We start from the raw sequence: 19383 nt of genomic DNA, 5'->3' as shown, positions 1-19383 counted from the left end.
ACAAACCTAGGTAAGTCACGTGTTAGAAAACAATGTTAAAACTCATATTAAATCACATATAACATATTTTTAGGGAGGAAATTTAAAGGAAAACCAAATAAAACCATCTTATCATTGATTATTAATGTTAATAAAAGAGGGCCTTCTTTAAACAGTATTGCCTTATCGACCAGTTGCAAAAATCTGCACGATAAAAGTTGTTGAAAAGTCTCCAAACTTCGTAGATCAAACCCTCTTCCCTGCAGTCATTACTGTGGGCTGATTACTCCCTGCTGCTCATAGACAACCAGTCTTTTGCCCTGAGTTTTGCCTCCCAGGTTGCCTTACTTTATTTAAGGATGCTTGAAGCCATGTCACCCAGAGCAAAGCAGATCCAACCAAATGCATTTTTACTTTTGAGTTCCTGAAACTGCTCTCTTGCTTGTTGATGATGTCTTTTTATACATTTCAACAAAGCTTAAAAAACAAAGCGTGGAAAAACTGAAATCTTCCGGCATTCGTTTGGTTGATTAGTCAATTACGACACGCCTACGTAAAAATGCTCCCTCCTATTAACTTTGGACTGAATCACAGAGAAAGCTTCGTTTCCCTTGCAGCAAACGATGTGAATAAAGCAGCGAGAGGAAGTAATTTATGCAGAAATATGCAGATGCTCGTTGGCCTGTGGCAGCTCTCAGAGGGCTTCCCTTTGGCTGCCTGTAATCAACAGATACAGCAGGAGCACTGGGTGTGTTGCCTGTCATTGTATCAAGAAATCAGGACCGCATTTCCCATCAGCTCCCTTTTTCCCTGGCTGATAATAAACCAGGAGACTTTCCCTCCAAATCTGATCCAGACACATGTCTTTATTTACAGGGTTTGTTTGTGATGATTTATTGAGGCTAAAACACAACCTGCGACGCCTCCAAAGGTGTGCGTGTGCAGGAAGATGTTGGAGGCTGTGTGTGTGTGTGTGTGTGTGTGTGTGTGCGTGTGTGTGTTTCAGACTGTCTGGATCTCAGCCTGCTGCAGACATGAGCAGCATTTTTAACAGCGTCCCATTTCTAACACAGGAACAAACTACAGAGAGAATAGAAAATAATGAAATACAACAACTCTGAGGTTATAAGTGTACTTTCAAACCGATACAGTTCATTTATCCGGTGCAGGAATGAGTCCTTAACCCAAGAATGAGTCAGCATTTGAGAAGCTGAAGAGATTTGAATGCTACAACATAAAATAAGAGGTGGAGACGTGAAGTCATGTGACCGTGCTGTAGTTCCTTTATAGCCCAACATTAGCCTCCTTTAGCTTAGCTGTGGTGACGTGAAGTCATGTGATGGTGCTGTAGTTCCTTTATAGCCCAAAATTAGCCTCCTTTAGCTTAGCGGTGGAGACGTGAAGTCATGTGACCGTGCTGTAGTTCCTTTATAGCCCAACATTAGCCCCCTTTAGCTTAGCGGTGGTGACGTGAAGTCATGTGACCGTGCTGTAGTTCCTTTATAGCCCAACATTAGCCCCCTTTAGCTTAGCGGTGGAGACGTGAAGTCATGTGACCGTGCTGTAGTTCCTTTATAGCCCAACATTAGCCCCCTTTAGCTTAGCGGTGGAGACGTGAAGTCATGTGACCGTGCTGTAGTTCCTTTATAGCCCAACATTAGCCTCCTTTAGCTTAGCGGTGGTGACGTGAAGTCATGTGACCGTGCTGTAGTTCCTTTATAGCCCAACGTTAGCCGCCTTCTCACTAAATAGTGTCCTCCTGAAACATCACCTGTAACATGATTGTTTTTTAAGACGTATTTTATTGTTTTTCATTTCTATTTCTTTTCACAAATGTTCCCCCATCTCCATTTTTATTTCCCATTGTCTTTCCTCACAGATGTTCCTCATTTCACTTCCTGCTGCTACCTCTTTCTTCTCCATCTGTCTCTGTCATTCATCTCTGTTCCTCGACCACGCTTCCTCCCCCTTTATTCCTCCCCCTCTCACTTCCTGTCTATCTATTTCCTCAAATGTCCTCCTGTTCCCTCACCACTGATCCTCACTCGCTCTACTTGTTCCTTCTTCCATCACGTCCATCCTCTCTTTTTACTTCTGATACATCAGTACTCACAGCGTGCTATCGAACCACCCGCAGATTTTACCCACAATTCACCTCTCCTCATAATGAGGACGACGGGTGCTTGCGGTGCAGAGTTCAAACATTGAAAACAGCAATTAAAAATAATGTTTATGAGTCAGTTTTGGTGAGGAGGTGAGAGTGCTTGGGTCTTTTCCTCTGATTTGAACCGGTGTAAATGTTTTTCATGGTAATTCTGACACAAAGACTCTTATTCTGCATCTGCGGCACCATCTGTTCAAGCAAATCCAGAATAAATACACGTTGACACTTATCTAATGTACACAAAACTGTGACTGTACTAAGGTAGTTTTCTTTTTCCACACATTACATTTAATCGTGTAAGAGAGTTCCTTTATAGCCCAACGTTAGCCTCCTTTAGCTTAGCGGTGGTGACGTGAGGTCATGTGACCGTGCTGTAGTTCCTTTATAGCCCAACATTAGCCTCCTTTAGCTTAGCGGTGGTGACGTGAGGTCATGTGACCGTGCTGTAGTTCCTTTATAGCCCAACGTTAGCCTCCTTTAGCTTAGCGGTGGTGACGTGAGGTCATGTGACCGTGCTGAAATCTACTCAAATACTTCCACAGAACTTTATGACGATGCTGAAACGATATATCGTGCAGCTCGATTAGGAAGCCTTTACCACTTTGTCCTGTGAGAGATTGCGCTGCTCCCAGCTACACTGCCTCAGATAATGAATGTTATGTACGCACACACACACACACACACACACACACACACACACACACACACACACACACACACACACACACACACACACACACACACACACACACACACACACACACACACACACACACACACACACACACACACACACACACACACACACACACACACACACACACACACACACACACACTGATACAGGCTGACAGACACACAGACAAACAGAGCCTCTCCTCTCCATCTGTGTAACAACATCTCACGCTCGGTTAGGACTCTGCTGCATAATTACAGCTCTGCAGCGAACGGATGGCAGCGCAGCACCTCCACCCGATGACCTCCACCTCACCTCCGGCCAAACCGTATCCCACCAGAAAAGGAAATGTAATTATGACCCAAAACTACAACAAGTTATATCTCACTGCTGGGCTGCCCTGAGTGAGGCCCCATGAGGTCAAAGAGGACTAGAAACCTTAACCTCACCCAGAGTCGGCTAGCTAACCAATCAGAGCAGACTGGGCTCTGGTTTCAGACAGAGGGTGAAAAGAGGAGCTGCACCACAGGCGAGACATCAGCAGGAGAAGACTCTTTAAAATAGAGACACTACATACTGATATACACCTGAACATCAGCAGGAGAGGACTCTTTAAAGTAGAGACTCTACATACTGATATACACCTGAACATCAGCAGGAGAGGACTCTTTAAAGTAGAGACTCTACATACTGATATACACCTGAACATCAGCAGGAGAGGACTCTTTAAAGTAGAGACACTACATACTGATATACACCTGAACATCAGCAGGAGAGGACTCTTTAAAGTAGAGACTCTACATACTGATATACACCTGAACATCAGCAGGAGAGGACTCTTTAAAGTAGAGACGCTACATACTGATATACACCTGAACATCAGCAGGAGAGGACTCTTTAAAGTAGAGACACTACATACTGATATATACCTGAACATCAGCAGGAGAGGACTCTTTAAAGTAGAGACTCTACATACTGATATACACCTGAACATCAGCAGGAGAGGACTCTTTAAAGTAGAGACGCTACATACTGATATACACCTGAACATCAGCAGGAGAGGACTCTTTAAAGTAGAGACACTACATACTGATATACACCTGAACATCAGCAGGAGAGGACTCTTTAAAGTAGAGACTCTACATACTGATATATACCTGAACATCAGCAGGAGAGGACTCTTTAAAGTAGAGACTCTACATACTGATATACACCTGAACATCAGCAGGAGAGGACTCTTTAAAGTAGAGACTCTACATACTGATATACACCTGAACATCAGCAGGAGAGGACTCTTTAAAGTAGAGACTCTACATACTGATATACACCTGAACATCAGCAGGAGAGGACTCTTTAAAGTAGAGACTCTACATACTGATATACACCTGAACATCAGCAGGAGAGGACTCTTTAAAGTAGAGACTCTACATACTGATATACACCTGAACATCAGCAGGAGAGGACTCTTTAAAGTAGAGACTCTACATACTGATATACACCTGAACATCATCAGGAGAGGACTCTTTAAAGTAGAGACACTACATACTGATATACACCTGAACATCAGCAGGAGAGGACTCTTTAAAGTAGAGACTCTACATACTGATATACACCTGAACATCAGCAGGAGAGGACTCTTTAAAGTAGAGACGCTACATACTGATATACACCTGAACATCAGCAGGAGAGGACTCTTTAAAGTAGAGACTCTACATACTGATATACACCTGAACATCAGCAGGAGAGGACTCTTTAAAGTAGAGACACTACATACTGATATACACCTGAACATCAGCAGGAGAGGACTCTTTAAAGTAGAGACTCTACATACTGATATACACCTGAACATCAGCAGGAGAGGACTCTTTAAAGTAGAGACTCTACATACTGATATACACCTGAACATCAGCAGGAGAGGACTCTTTAAAGTAGAGACACTACATACTGATATACATCTGAACATCAGCAGGAGAGAACTCTTTAAAGTAGAGACACTACATACTGATATACACCTGAACATCAGCAGGAGAGGACTCTTTAAAGTAGAGACTCTACATACTGATATACACCTGAACATCAGCAGGAGAGGACTCTTTAAAGTAGAGACTCTACATACTGATATACACCTGAACATCAGCAGGAGGGGACTCTTTAAAGTAGAGACTCTACATACTGATATACACCTGAACATCAGCAGGAGAGGACTCTTTAAATTTGGTCTGCCATGTTTTTAATGACATGTTTCACGTTGTAATTTAATTCATCATTTTTGATGAATTAAAGCTGTTCAGGTAGAAAAGGAACCTGACACCACGCTGGAAACAGCCCCTTGTTTGCAGGCAGACCCTATGAATAGTCAATAAGCTCGATATATTTACATAATGACTCTTACTTTCATGCCAGTATTTTCTTTTTACTTAATCAGAGTAGGCGTCATAATTTCCAAGTTGGCTGCAGGGATTCAGAGCGTGAGCAAACTCTGCACGAGGGCACAAATGGATTCATACGTTTCTGTCCACGATGCAAATCAGCGGGGAGACGAGATAATGAAGCCCCCGATGATGGGAACCTGCCAAGCTGATAAAACGCTGGTACACCGATCAGTGGGCATAATGAAAGTATTGATCAGGCATCATCAGAGTGAGGCCCGTGGTGCGTTCACTGACCCGATTGGCCAACAGCTGCAGCCACAAAACACTGAGACAATTGGTCTTTGAAGTCAGGAATACATTGAACACTTTCAGTCAGAAACAAGTATTTGCCCTGCTATAAAAGGGGGATACAAAAACACAGAAAGAAGAATAAGATTTTTAAAGGAAAGGAGCAAAAAATACCACCTTAATAAACAATCAGGTAAAAAACATTTCAAAAATATTTACACAAAGTTAAGGGCTCCATCTTCACTTAGGTCCAGTCATATGATTGCTGTCATGTGACTCCACCCAAATGCACACTCTGAGTCCCGTGTAGCCACGCCCCCTTTATGTAAATATGTCAGACTGTGAGGCAATGAGGAAGTGCAGGCATATTTTAAATGTGTTTTAATAATACAAAATAAATACGCAATTAAGCATTCCTGTTCGTTATGAAAGTTACACTGGACCTGTGCAAAGTGAATATTTCTGCAGTCTTTAAAGTCATATACTCCTAGTTAAAGACTCAGGCGTGACCTCAGTGACTTTGACAAGCTCTGTTTTACCTTTAACCCCAGCGGTGATATCCTGAACATCACTGCAGCAGCAGGAGTAAAACTCTCTCCAGGACGAGGACTTCCAGACCCTGGCATCTGACCTCAGAAACAGACATGAGCTCAGCGACTCTGGCATGACCAAAGTGACTTTACCTTTCAGAGTCGACTTGGACTTAAAGACTTGTCAACAAGCTGCTGAAGTTTTCCTTCCCATCATCTCAACAATCCTCCGCTCGGTGTCAAACGCACTGCGGTGTCAGAGAGTATTTAACCCCGGCAGGTTTACTTCAGACACTGTGGGATGTTTCTAATGTCCGGTTTAGGTTTCTCTTAAACTCAGTGACCCTGGCATCTGACCTCGCACACAGATATGACCTGACGACTCAGGCATAACCAAAGTGACTCAGACTTTACCTGTGACCTCAAGGGCCAAACATGAGCATGACTTGGATAATAAAGTTGGACTTAAGGACTTCTGAACAAGCTGATGAAGTTTTCCTTCCTTCCCATGATCTCAAACATCCTACGCTCCGTGTCAGACGGTCTGCGGTGTCAGAGTTTCTTTTTAACCCCGGCAGAACACGCAGGTTTAGTTCAGACACTGTGCGTCTAAAAATTGACGAAGCCTCCATGTGAAGAGGAGCCGGATGTTTCTCATGTCTGGTTTGTTAAGTTTCTTTGCTCGGTCTTCCTCCCCTGCAGCGGGGCAGCGGTGGACCCATGCCAGAGCGCAGTCTGAGGAGGAGAAGATGTGTGTTTTTCGCTGAGGAGGAGGAGTGTTAACGAGGCTCAGCCAGCGAGGAGGTGAAGACGCTGCAGGGCGACCTTTGACCTCCGAGAGGAAGCTCTTTCTCTCAGACTGCGCTGCCTCCAGCGGGGTCGTGGCGCCCAGCGCTCGCCGCGAGGCAGCAGTCAAGGTCAGAGCGAGGAACCCTCCGTCCTGACGCTTCCAACATCCACACCGACCAATCGACCGGCCGCAGGAGGAGGAGGAGGAGGGGAGGAGGAGGAGGAGGAGGAGGAGGAGGAGGAAGGACACTTTAATTCTACTTTCTCTCTGTTTCCATCAGTGGAAACAAAGCTGATCATGTTTTAGGAACATGAACAGAAGGTCTGCTGGAGGGAAGCAGACGAGGAGCACAGGTGGAAGATGAGTAAAAATACTCCATTACTGATTATTATTCCGGCTCTGAGAAGTATTTCAAGTTAAGGACATGAGCTGGAAGCCGGGAACATGAAATCCACTGAAGCGTTATAATTACGCAGTCAGGGGAGGGGGATCATTTTCAGGGAATTTACAATGAAAAAGTGGATATTCTCTGAGATTCAAATTGTGAATTTATAAGAAAAGATAACTCTTTAATCTGTTAGAAGAGAACTACAACAATCACTGAGATTCTGAAGGCCTGTATTTGTGAGTAACACATCACGAATACTTTGTATAACAGCCGAGGTGGGGGAAGTACTCAGATCTGGTGCGCGAGTAAAGTACAAGTACTCAGATCTTGTACTTGAGTAAAGTAGAAATACTCAGATCTTGTACTTGAGTAAAGTACAAGTACTCAGATCTTGTAATTGATTAAAGTAGAAGTACTCAGATCTTGTACTTGAGTAAAGTAGAAGTACTCAGATCTTGTACTTGAGTAAAGTAGAAGTACTCAGATCTTGTTCTTGAGTAAAGTAGAAGTACTCAGGTCTTGTACTTGAGTAAAGTAGAAGTACTCAGGTCTTGTACTTGAGTAAAGTAGAAGTTCCAGAGTGTAGGAATACTCTGTCACAGTAAAGTAGAAGTACTCAGATCTTGTACTTGAGTAAAGTAGAAGTACTCAGGTCTTGTACTTGAGTAAAGTAGAAGTACTCAGGTCTTGTACTTGAGTAAAGTAGAAGTACTCAGATCTTGTACTTGAGTAAAGTAGAAGTACTCAGATCTTGTACTTGAGTAAAGTAGAAGTACTCAGATCTTGTACTTGAGTAAAGTAGAAGTACTCAGGTCTTGTACTTGAGTAAAGTTGAAGTACTCAGGTCTTGTACTTGAGTAAAGTAGAAGTACCAGAGTGTAGGAATACTCTGTCACAGTAAAAGTATTCTAAATGTTCCTCCAGTGAAAGTAGAAAGTACTCTCCTCTAAATGTACTTAAAGTAGCGACAGTAAAAGTAGTCATTGTCTGATTGGTCCATTTCAGAATAATATCTCTGATATGTTTTATAATGATTGATCATTAAAGTGTTCTCAGAGCTGGTAAAGGTGCAGCTAGTTTGAATGGCTTTGTATACTGCAGGGTAGCTGCTGGATTTACTGCAGGTGAACTACAGTCTGATTTAAGGGAGATCATATGTACTATCAGTAATCCTAATCTGCCTAGCAACTAAAGGGGTTAAATAAATGACACACAAACATGCTCTAAATGTTATTTTGCTCGATGCCTGAAACTGTTCGCTAACAAGCTGGTGGTAAAAAAAAGTCTTTATAAGGAGACATGTCGGAGCTTGTTGTGTGGTGTGAAAACAAATCGATATCAAGCAGAAACTTTAACAGACTGGGGATGTTCTTTAAGTCCCCGTTGGCCTTTTTAGTCCCCTGAGGATCTCTCCTCAACTTCTCCAAACTCAGTTTCTCTCCGCTGTATCTCAGCATGATTGATATCCGTTTTTTATATGTTATATTATATATTCCTTTTCCTGTTGAACAAAGTGTTGAAATGTTCAGTCTACTAAAATATCACAAATATGTGTAGCATCTTCTCTCCTGCATCTGAGCTAAATATACAATCAAACCGCCTTTATTTTCACTCTAAATGTTCCTTATTCCTCCCATTAAATGACCAGTGAGTGCCTTTTGATTTTATGCCGCTAAACTGTTGAAGTCCCGTCCTCGATAAAGACGAGATGATGCTAAAAATAGCATTTTCTTAAAGATTTGAACAACAGTTTTTACATTCATTTTTATCCTTGGTGCTAAATTTGGTTCACTTTCAACATTTTCTTACTTTAAAACTCAAAATTGTGTCATTTAATGTCTATTTTCTTTACGTGTTTTAACTTGAAGCACCATTTTGACTGCATTTTTGTATGAAAGGTGGAACAAAGTAGTAAATCTATTTAATCTCCATCTAAGTAAGTAAATGTCATTATTAATTTACCTTTATTTTAGATTAACTATAGTAGGGAAGTTATAAGAGGATAAAGCATACTGTATAGTGTGTGTGTGTGTGTGTGTGTGTCCTAAAATAAACCCAGTCATTTGATTCTATGCGCTATTACTGAACTGGAGCTCTCCCTGGTGGAAAGTGTACTGTATTACAGCCAGACTGAGAACAGAGCTTTCCTACTCTATTCCCCAGCCGATCATCTGCGTTCTTGAGTCTCATCATTGATGTTTCTATTTGAAGGTAGGTAAAAGGTTGAAGGTAAAATATCTGCACTAAAACAAAATTGACCTGTTATTTAGTTGAGTTTGGTTCTTTCATTAGCCCAAATATCTCACATTTACTTTCGTGATGCATCACAATATAAACATTCTGATGAAGCATCAACTTTATTCAGAGCAAAAGAATAATAATTAAAATCCATATTTAACAGAAAAACGTCCTCGGAGAGAAACTGACCAAACTGTCCTGCAGCGAATCCCTTCAAAATAAGAGTCTCTTTCTTTGAGCTACCGCTGCTTCGGTAGAGGCTTCAGCGCGCCTTCCCTCGACAGTCGGTCGGCCTCCTCGTTTCCCCTGAAGCCGGAGTGACCCGGGACATGCAACTGGAGGAAGAAGAGGGGAAAACACATTCATTTTTCTGACCTGAAAAGGCTTTTTATGGGAAAACCTCAGCTGGAGCTTCGGGTTCGGACTGATTTATGACTTCTTAAACTGTGTTATTGTTCCACATAAACTCAGATTTTCCTGAAAGCAACAAAAAATTAACAAATGTGATTCCCTGAAGTCTAAACGTCATGGATTTGGTACCTTTTTATTATCATCCTCACATGGGTAACGTCACAGTCTTGTCACAAACCATATTAAGTAATAAACACCTTACATCCGACCTAACCTGGATCAATAATTGTGAAGCCTTAACGATTCAAACAACTCGAGCTGAAATAGAGCTGCAAAGATAAGTCAAATTAACAGAAAAACTACTAACTATATTAATTAATGTGATTTTCATGCAAAAAGCTGTTTTTAGCCGTATATATCATAACATGTCCTGCTTTTATTTATGTTTATCATGTAAAAGGGACTATCTGCTGGATTTTAAATGACCAAATAGTACATTTGAAAGCCATTACTGCTTTTTAAGGGTAATCAAAAAGACTTTACAGGCTAAAATACATAAAAGCAACAAGGAAAAAGAACATTTTCTCATGGGAAAATGTTAAATCCCTTTGACAGTGCTGGTCTGTTAAATGTACTTATTGGTGTTATATTTATTTGTATTCTGTCTTCAGGTCCAATATGAGAAACAAGAGCAGAAAACAAGATAAAATAAAAGGTTGGTTAGCAAGATTGAAAGATGTTGAACGATCTTTGGTCTGAAAGTAAATATAGAAGTGTAATATAATGAGCTTTGGGAAAGGAGAATATATAGATTTGACTTCTTATTAGGAGAAGTTAACCCTCTCTAAATCATCAACTTAGAGAAAAAGTTAGAAATGTGATCATTTTCATTTTATATCAGCTCCTTAGCTTGGACTCTTCAGTGTTTCTGGATTATATTAATTGAAGTCTACGCAGGAAAGCTAAAAGCGCAGACGGATATTTACCCAGACCACGTCCACCTCTGCATTCAGCTTGTCCAGCTTCTTAAAGTCGTCTTTGTTTGTGATCTGACCTCCGGACTTCAGCCGCCAGCCGTTCAGCTTCCAGGTCTTCACCCAGCTGGTCACTCCTGCAGCAGAACAAACACACCGGGTTTCACACACACACAAACACACACCTCGGAGGTCTACTATATGTAAAATGTCAGGTTCGTTAATCACAAAGCCTGATGTTGTGACTCACCGTTGATGGTGAACATGCTGTCGGTGTAGAGGACCAACTTCTTTATGTTGTGCTCTTTGGCTAGCTCTAGCGCTTTGCAGGCTGCCTGTTCACACACACACACACACACACACACACGGTTATTATACAGATTACAACAGTTAACACACTGTTTTATCCACAACAACTAAATACATCCAATAGGTCCGACCTCTCACGTTGAGAATCAGTATTTCAACAGTGAGAGGCTACAAGCTAACCGCTAACGAATGCTCAGCTAGTTTCTCAGCTAACTTAAGATGTCTATAAAGTTAAATATTATTATTATAAAACAATCCAAAACTATTTAGATTGAAGTACTTTTCTACACACAATTGTCCCACAAAGTAGTTTTCGTCCTTATATATGGAGATGTCCTGCTGATCCCTGTTGTTTTATCATGTTAAAGTAAATATCTTTGGGATTTGGACTGACAAAACAAGACATTTTAAAGCCATAGCTGTGAATTGAGAAACTACAATGAAGATCCAGCAAGCTGTGACTTAAATCCTTCTTCTGGGTAAAATAAGTTACCAAGATCTAAAAAGTGTTAAGTACAAAGGTGTCTGCAGAGAAAGTGCTCACCTGTATTTCTGCCCGCTGGTTGGTTTGTCTTCCCTCCAGAGGGTCTGCGACATTTCTGCAGAAGAGCAGGAATAAGTGATTTCAAATAAGCTAGAATGTAGATTCAATGTGGTTCAACATGTGTGTGTGTGTGTGTGTGTGTGTGTGTGTGTTTTTTTTCCTCACAGTGGGTGGTTGGGGCCCCAGTACACCCCGATGCCGGCTTTTGCTCCTTTCTGTCCGTTTCCCGTGCAGCCGCCGTCAGTGTAAACCACCACAGCATCACCTGCATGACGGTAGAACAGAGTGTGGGGTTCAGGGTTCATTCAGTTTGAACTCTTACAGAGCAGAGCGTGTGTAAAATGGCACATTTATAGAGGACATACGTATGTTTCTCATTCTAGAGGTGATTACCCATGTAAGTGAATCCGTCTGAGCTTCCTGAAGACGAGCTTTCTGAAGACAAGCTTTCTGAAGACAAGCTTCCTGACGCTTTGACTCGTTTGGGAGGTGTCTGTGCGGCCTCATCCGAGTGACATCTCTTCTTACCGAGAGGGATGTACTGCAGGGCCTCCGGACGTCTTTGAGGAAGCAGAGCGACGGCCGACTCCACGCTCTGAGATACTGGAAGCAATAACACAAACCGTGAGGAGAACAACTTGCAAACTGTCCTTTCAAATCCACTTGTTTTAGTGATTATAGGGAATTATTCAACCCTGATCCTGAACCGTACACTATGCATGGAGGTCCTGCATGACTTTATCTCATGTCTGCTCATAAACTGCGCTGGGGGAAGATTGTTGGAAGTAAAAACAGGCTTCATAAATACCTTTCTTCACCGCTGAAGGGGGAGTAGGGTCAACTCCTCTGAAGAACGACCAGGCGTCTTTCTCTGAGGCAAACTTCTTGAAGGAGGAGGCCGGGAATTTGTCCACCTGGTTCTTACATTCATCCCTAAATAACAGTTAAAAATCAAACAAATTATGAGCAAAAAGATCCAGAAATCTGAGCATTGATCCTGCGTATGTTTTTGGTAAATTACTAATAATTAGATATGGTTTACCACCATTGCACCATTCGTATTAATGTATATAGTGCACCATTTTTTAATATGTCTGTCCCTTTAGTAGATTATTAGAGAGTATTTTAATTTAATCTGTATATTTCATAGTGTGTATTCTTAGATACTGTTCAGAATATATGTCTGTAAACAACTATATACTGCCTTAACTTGTATTGTTTCTTTGCCAAATTGAACAACGACTTAAATTCCCTTTAAATGACCTTTTCAGCAGGTGTGTTGTTCATTAGAAGATCACAAACACATGAAATCACCAGGTTTCTGAGTGGAGTTTGGTGTGTACATCCTCTCCCACAGTGCAGGACCAACGACAGTTATTTCCTGCTGAACACACAGTATGTTCTGACAGTAATACAGTCTCACCATGTGCTGTAGACTCCTGGTTTAAAGCCTTTCTTCACAGCGTAGAAAAACCTGCCCTTCGCCATGTCGTCGACGCCACTGCAGACCGTCCTGCGTACTGCTCTGAAAACACCAGTCAGTCTGAACATAATGCAGCTGAGCCGGCTATCATGGTGTCTTTAACGCATAACACGATCAAATATAGACAAATATGACTGGTCCCTGTGTGTTTGGCTTAAAAAACAAACAAGAAATGTGCAGGAAAGTGTACTTCCACAGCCAGAGAAGGATGCTAAAACCAGCTAATAATAAGGTTATTAGCTTTGCTTACTCTTATTCCCGCAAAAACACCCACAGACTCTAACAAAGTATTTTCACTGAATTTGATGATAGCTTAACCGCTGCTGTAGACGTGAAAGTCCGAAGTAAAGCAACAAAAAACGGAAAGTAAAAAGTAATGTTAAGAAAGCTTGACAGTCCGTTTTCTCACCAAACTCTCGCGATGTTTTGGTGTTTTCTCAATGGTGTTTTTATTCCCATTTTAATGTTTTTATTCAAGAACCTATATGAACATCATTTTCGTATACAATTTATTTTACATCAGGGGTAGCTTTAAGAATAAATAAAATAAAAATACAGTTTCATGTTTTAAGATGAAACGTTTGTTAAATAACTCTCGCGATGTTTTATTATCACTGGGTGCATGGTCTTTGTCAACTGTCGCGATGGCTTTTTCTGATTTGTTCAATAAAGTTGAAGAATAGAAAAACACAAACTCTCGCGATGTTCTCTCAGCCCTGGAAACGTGGTCTGCGTCAATTCTCGCGATGGCTAAATGCGCCGCCCGGATTGAATTAATGCAACTCTCGCGATGTTCCGGCCTCTTCCTTGGCCGTCGTTGACAGAGGTTAGTCGTGCCACTTTTCACAGGACTGGCTATTCTATCCTAAAATGTGCTTTAGTGTTGTTTAATTTTCGTGTAAACACACTCTAATGCACCTTAAGGCTCGGATACGTTAGATTGTGTGTTTCAGGGTGGCGGATGGCTGTTTTATATGACAGAATGAAGCGTAGTAGAGGAGCTCTGTTTGCTGGGGTTCTTGGGTAGTAGTTAGCTTAGCAGGCCGTGCATGTGTTCAGAATGAAGGAACGTTTTACTGGGAAACTTGGTAGACTCAATATTCAAAGCTCTGTATGTGTAGAGCTGTGTGAATTAAGACTACTAACTTCTGTTTGTGACGTTAAACTGCACAGCTCAGTAGTTTCAGCGGTAAAGGCAGTTAAATCATGCTAGCAACACTCCCTCTGCCCTAGCTTGTGTTAACATGCTGTTTGTTTGTAAAACTAAAAGTCTATCTCTGTTGCTGTATGATTTGTCTTGGGTTAATCTTGAAAGTATCATAATTTAGTTCTAATACCGGCTCTGGTTTTGACTTGAGCCTGCTGTACCCATTTAGCAGTACGTTGTTTCATAGCCTAGCCTAAATGCATGCTAGTTTGATAGAGCTCCACCACGATTCCAAGTCAGGTTTTAGGATGCTTATTTAACCCAACATGTTTTGTTTACCCCCACAGACACAAAGGCCATGTTCAGTACCAGCGCTAAAATAGTGAAGCCTAATGGCGAAAAGCCAGACGAGTTCGAGTCTGGGATCTCCCAGGTAAGAAGACCAGGTTTCACATTAAATCGTGTTTGTTTGCTGCATGGTGGGTGTGGGGCTACCCATGTGGAAATGCTCATTGTTATTGGTGCTTTCAGAATCCTGACATTTTTCGAAATGCTGTAGAAGCTTAAATCCAGTTCAGATGTTTTCAGTGTCCACTGGAACACTTGTCACCTCATGGCTGCTGCTGCTTAATCTAGAATAGTGTAATAAAACATTGTTTTAGACACAGAATATGGAGTTTTGAATTAGTAAATGTGGTTCAGAATTGGTTGCCAGAGGGAATATGTGTGCATTTTCTTATAAAAATAAGTGTTAGGCACAGAAAATCACTTCAGTATTTAAGATCAGAAGTCAGGTTATTCCTTGCATGTAAACAGAAATCTGAACTGTATAGAATCTGACAGAATATGTCCAGATATTGGCTGTGCTTGTTCATGTGTCAGGGAGCATTTACACAGAACCAAAGGTGCTTATTTGTCTTGTCTCTCCCTGCAGGCTCTGCTCGAGCTGGAGATGAACTCCGACCTCAAGGCTCAGCTGAGAGAGCTGAACATCACTGCAGCAAAGGTAGGGCGACACTCCTATACTCATCCTCTTAGTTCTACATTATAATATTTGTACATAACAACCCGACATGGATATCCAGCGAGGTTGCTCTCCTGGCTCTGTCCTGGTGGCGTATGGGAGCGTAGCTTTCAGCTGAGACGTACAGTCCCGTTCCACGATGTCGGAGACAAAGCTCTGTTCCCCGGCCGCTGGTCGGTGAGGACGGGCGTCCTGCATATTCCTACATCTTCCCAGAGTCCTTTGGGGCTGTTACTGGGGGGCTAAACCATGCAGTGCACATTGTTTGTACAAGATTCATTGTGACTTACAAAAGAGAATGTAATTGCAAAATCTAGTCTATTGTATTTATTGCTGAAGATGCCAGATGCTTTCCAAGACATTACATTCAGAGCTCCTTATTTTATTTAAGGGCTTCATTAATGCTTGTGTTGTAACTGTGCTGGCATTAATCTGTGTTCTCCTGTCATTAAGTCTGTTTGTTTTTGCCTCTAGGAAATCGAGGTTGGTGGCAGCAGGAAAGCCATAATCATCTTCGTTCCCGTTCCTCAGCTGAAGTCTTTCCAGAAGATTCAGGTGCGTCTTGTGAGGGAGCTGGAGAAGAAATTCAGCGGGAAGCACGTTGTCTTCATTGCACAGGTGAGCAGGAGGAAGATGTGTGCCGGAGTTTATCCTCGTGGATGGATGGATACATACTGTAGGGTTATGGGGGAGGGCTTCCCTGTTCAGCATGTGTTTTTATGGACTTATTAAAGGCGACAGAACTTCCTCAAGTTTAGCTGAAGAAATGGAGTATAACCAGCTAATAATTCATAATTGAAACTAATTGACATGTTTTTATAATGGAATGGTTTCATTTACTACAATATTGCATTTCTTATATGCATGTTGTAAAATTTTACTGGCACTGATATTGACTTCATGGTGTTTATGCCGAGTGTCATAATCTAAAATTAGCTACATAATCCCTTACCTTTATATGATGCAAAAACGTCCTCAACGATTCTAGATGTAATGTCACAACATGAGGCGTGGCTTTCACCTCATGCAGCTGTCCAAAAAAGACCTCTTCCACAGCCTGGTACAATAGAGATAAATGAATATGATGTTGAATGAGTGTAATGTGTGTTGACTGTTAACCCGACATGGATATCCAGCGAGGTTGCTCTCCTGGCTCTGTCCTGGTGGCGTATGGGAGCGTAGCTTTCAGCTGAGACGTACAGTCCCGTTCCACAATGTCGGAGACAAAGCTCTGTTCCCCGGCCGCCGGTCGGTGAGGACGGGCGTCCTGCATATTCCTACATCTTCCCAGAGTCCTTTGGGGCCTTTACTGGGGGGCTAAACCATGCAGTGCACAATAGTTTGTCAGGGTTCGACTGATGTGGGCTTTTTAATTTGAAGTGAGTTGCTGGAAATTAGACAATTTTCATAAAAGAAAACGGTGACGTTGTTGTCTTCAAACCTTCATCTATAAGTGTTGACATTTTCTATTGAAATGTTTTGTTTAATGCAGAAAGAAGCACGTTTTCCACACTGAAGCTGTCGAGTAAAGCTAGGAGGAAAAAGACTATCAGCAGGTTATATCCAATACTGAGCCCAGATATCAGTCTGACCCCGATGCATGTGGATAATGAAGTTGATTTGTTCTTGAATTTGAAGCTGTTCAAATGTGTGAATATTGAGTGGAGATTAATGACGCTGTTGTTGACTTTCAGAGGAGAATTCTGCCCAAACCCACCAGGAAAAGCCGCACAAAGAATAAGCAGAAGCGTCCCAGGAGGTGAGGCGACCATCATAATGAAACAGCAGCTGAGATTTACTCAGAGCATGGGAACGTTTTATTCTGTGATTCTCCAGGAAACATTGGTATTCTCCTTTATACCACTGGTTTCTGGTCTACTGTCTGACACAAATATCACCGTAACTATTGTTAAAATGAAAACTAGTTGCTTTATTTGCCGTTCATATCTAGTTGTATCATTAGGTAATTGTTTCCGTCCATCAGAATACAAAATGGTAATAAACTTGATAATTTAAGCTATTTTTATGCCATAATTCACTGGATCTAATGGTTTTATTGTGTACTCAAAGTCCTTAAGATTTTGTCTACGACATTACAACTAAAGAGTAATTCAGATGAAGTCTCTGGAGTCAGATTTGCTTGAGTTTTAATGATGTTAACCCGACATGGATATCCAGCGAGGTTGCTCTCCTGGCTCTGTCCTGGTGGCGTATGGGAGCGTAGCTTTCAGCTGAGACGTACAGTCCCGTTCCACGATGTCGGAGACAAAGCTCTGTTCCCCGGCCGCCAGTCGGTGAGGACGGGCGTCCTGCATATTCCTACATCTTCCCAGAGTCCTTTGGGGCCGTTACTGGGGGGCTAAACCATGCAGTGCACACTGTTTGTACAAGATTCATTGTGACTTAGAAAGAGAATCTAAATGCATTTGTGTTGTTTGTGTACAAAGTCTACATTTCTGCTTTTAATATTGGACATATGCTCATTGTGACACTAGTTAATGTCAAATTACTAACATGTTACTGTAAGTTCGACTTATTTAGTCACTTATGTTTATTAAATCTGCCAGTTATTTTTAAGATTTCGAAGGATTGAAAATGCAGATGAATGACACCGTTCCTAAATCCAGAGGTCATGTCTTCATGGTTTGTGTTCTGCTGGGTGTTTGGCTATTAAACCTATTTTTGTTTTTTCTTCGTTCCCCCTCAGCCGCACCCTGACCGCGGTCCACGACGCCATCTTGGAGGACCTGGTGTTCCCCAGCGAGATCGTTGGTAAGAGGATCAGAGTGAAGCAGGACTGCAGCCGGCTCATCAAGGTCCACCTGGACAAGGCTCAGCAGAACAACGTGGAACACAAAGTAAGTCAAAGCAGATGCGTCCGTACATTCAGGCTAGGGTTGCAAACGATACCAGATTCAATTAATCGGTTACCTTATTAATCCTTTGGTCAATAAAGCATCAGATAAATTCAGTCAAAGGGATGTGATTAAACGTCTTGATTTGTCATGAGGAACCAGAACCCCAAAGTTTAACATTTCCAAAGACCTGAATCTAAGTCTGATTGTGTATTTTGGAAACCTGAAGCCATTATTTGCTTCTGAAAAGCATCCAAGGCAGTGATTGTTTAAAAACTGAATATCAAAACCCAATGAATCATAGTTTTAATGATGTTAACCCGACATGGATATCCAGCGAGGTTGCTCTCCTGGCTCTGTCCTGGTGGCGTATGGGAGCGTAGCTTTCAGCTGAGACGTACAGTCCCGTTCCACGATGTCGGAGACAAAGCTCTGTTCCCCGGCCGCCGGTCGGTGAGGACGGGCGTCCTGCATATTCCTACATCTTCCCAGAGTCCTTTGGGGCCGTTACTGGGGGGCTAAACCATGCAGTGCACACACTTTACCTTGAATCTCAAAATGTCAGAACTGAAGTGTAGATGTGTCTTTATTATATACTGAATATTTATTGGAGTATAAATCGAGTTGGATGTAGATGAGAAATACAAAATGTTTTTCTGCATTTCCACACTGAGAATATTGGGGAGGAATGGGTCTGATTTATTTGTCTATTCTTTTACATCAGTGATATCTAAAGTAAATGTTTTCATCCTTCAGGTGGAGACGTACTCCGGTGTCTACAAGAAACTCACTGGCAAAGATGTCGTGTTCGAATTCCCCGAATTCCAGCTGTAAATGCAGATGACAAAATAAAATTTGTTTACTGTCACTGTTGTTGGTGGTTGTGTTTTTGTACTTGTTGGAGAGAAAGGTAACTGCAGAAAACTCAAAGGTACATGATGTTTGACATGTCAGTGCACAGTCGTGTTTAACCATAGATGTCCCACCCCTTAGCCTATCACGTGTTGGAGCGCTAGGTGTTGCATAATGTCATGATGTGCCGAAAGTAAATTAAAGGGGTCCAATGGAGGCAGTTGTTGCAACCTTAACAGGCTCCCTGCTGCCAATAACAGGAAAGGCAAAAGAATCTGGGAAATTACAGGAATGCATTTAAAACATGTAGATTATCCTCAATGATTTATAAACGTTTAATGTTGATAAAGATATGCTGCAGGAAATGCAACCCCTAATTGTAATCGCACTGTAGTTAACTCGATAACGGCTCTTCTTTC

The 19383-nt window shown here is 41.8% G+C and overlaps 2 protein-coding genes and 4 non-coding genes across 8 annotated transcripts; 5 read left to right on the top strand and 1 right to left on the bottom strand.

Annotated features, from left to right (window-relative positions):
- Nucleotides 1-9525: 9525 nt before the first annotated feature.
- Nucleotides 9526-13640, bottom strand: rnaseh1 (ribonuclease H1). Of its 3 annotated transcripts, none has more exons than XM_063901748.1 (9): nucleotides 13496-13640; nucleotides 13027-13128; nucleotides 12412-12536; nucleotides 11997-12206; nucleotides 11769-11868; nucleotides 11604-11658; nucleotides 11001-11085; nucleotides 10763-10887; nucleotides 9526-9760 (listed from the first exon to the last, which is right to left on the bottom strand). In XM_063901748.1, exons 2-9 carry the CDS (start codon nucleotides 13089-13091, stop codon nucleotides 9665-9667), a joined length of 861 nt encoding a protein of 286 aa, XP_063757818.1. In that variant the 5' UTR covers nucleotides 13092-13128; nucleotides 13496-13640; the 3' UTR covers nucleotides 9526-9664. The 3 variants fall into 3 exon arrangements, with proteins under 3 accessions (XP_063757818.1, XP_063757817.1, XP_063757816.1); XM_063901747.1 differs by having other exon boundaries at nucleotides 13337-13627; XM_063901746.1 differs by having other exon boundaries at nucleotides 13027-13625.
- A 146-nt stretch (nucleotides 13641-13786) lies between these two features.
- On the top strand, nucleotides 13787-18980 carry rps7 (ribosomal protein S7). Its single transcript, XM_063901752.1, has 7 exons — nucleotides 13787-13912; nucleotides 14581-14666; nucleotides 15168-15239; nucleotides 15732-15875; nucleotides 16952-17016; nucleotides 17965-18115; nucleotides 18869-18980. The coding sequence occupies exons 2-7, from the start codon at nucleotides 14592-14594 to the stop codon at nucleotides 18944-18946; spliced, it is 585 nt and encodes a 194-aa protein (XP_063757822.1). The 5' UTR covers nucleotides 13787-13912; nucleotides 14581-14591; the 3' UTR covers nucleotides 18947-18980.
- On the top strand, nucleotides 15302-15521 carry LOC134877388 (small nucleolar RNA SNORA73 family). The gene has a single exon (XR_010167563.1). It is a non-coding gene; the product is annotated as a small nucleolar RNA SNORA73 family (small nucleolar RNA).
- Nucleotides 16377-16596, top strand: LOC134877387 (small nucleolar RNA SNORA73 family). Its single transcript, XR_010167562.1, has one exon. It is a non-coding gene; the product is annotated as a small nucleolar RNA SNORA73 family (small nucleolar RNA).
- Nucleotides 17419-17638, top strand: LOC134877390 (small nucleolar RNA SNORA73 family). The gene has a single exon (XR_010167565.1). It is a non-coding gene; the product is annotated as a small nucleolar RNA SNORA73 family (small nucleolar RNA).
- On the top strand, nucleotides 18433-18652 carry LOC134877389 (small nucleolar RNA SNORA73 family). Its single transcript, XR_010167564.1, has one exon. It is a non-coding gene; the product is annotated as a small nucleolar RNA SNORA73 family (small nucleolar RNA).
- Nucleotides 18981-19383: the final 403 nt, after the last annotated feature.

This window comes from Eleginops maclovinus, chromosome 15 (assembly GCF_036324505.1).
Source record: "Eleginops maclovinus isolate JMC-PN-2008 ecotype Puerto Natales chromosome 15, JC_Emac_rtc_rv5, whole genome shotgun sequence".
NCBI classification, from domain to species: Eukaryota; Metazoa; Chordata; class Actinopteri; order Perciformes; family Eleginopidae; genus Eleginops; species Eleginops maclovinus.
The sequence above is the reverse complement of the archived record's forward strand: the minus strand, read 5'-3'. Positions and strand labels throughout refer to the sequence as shown.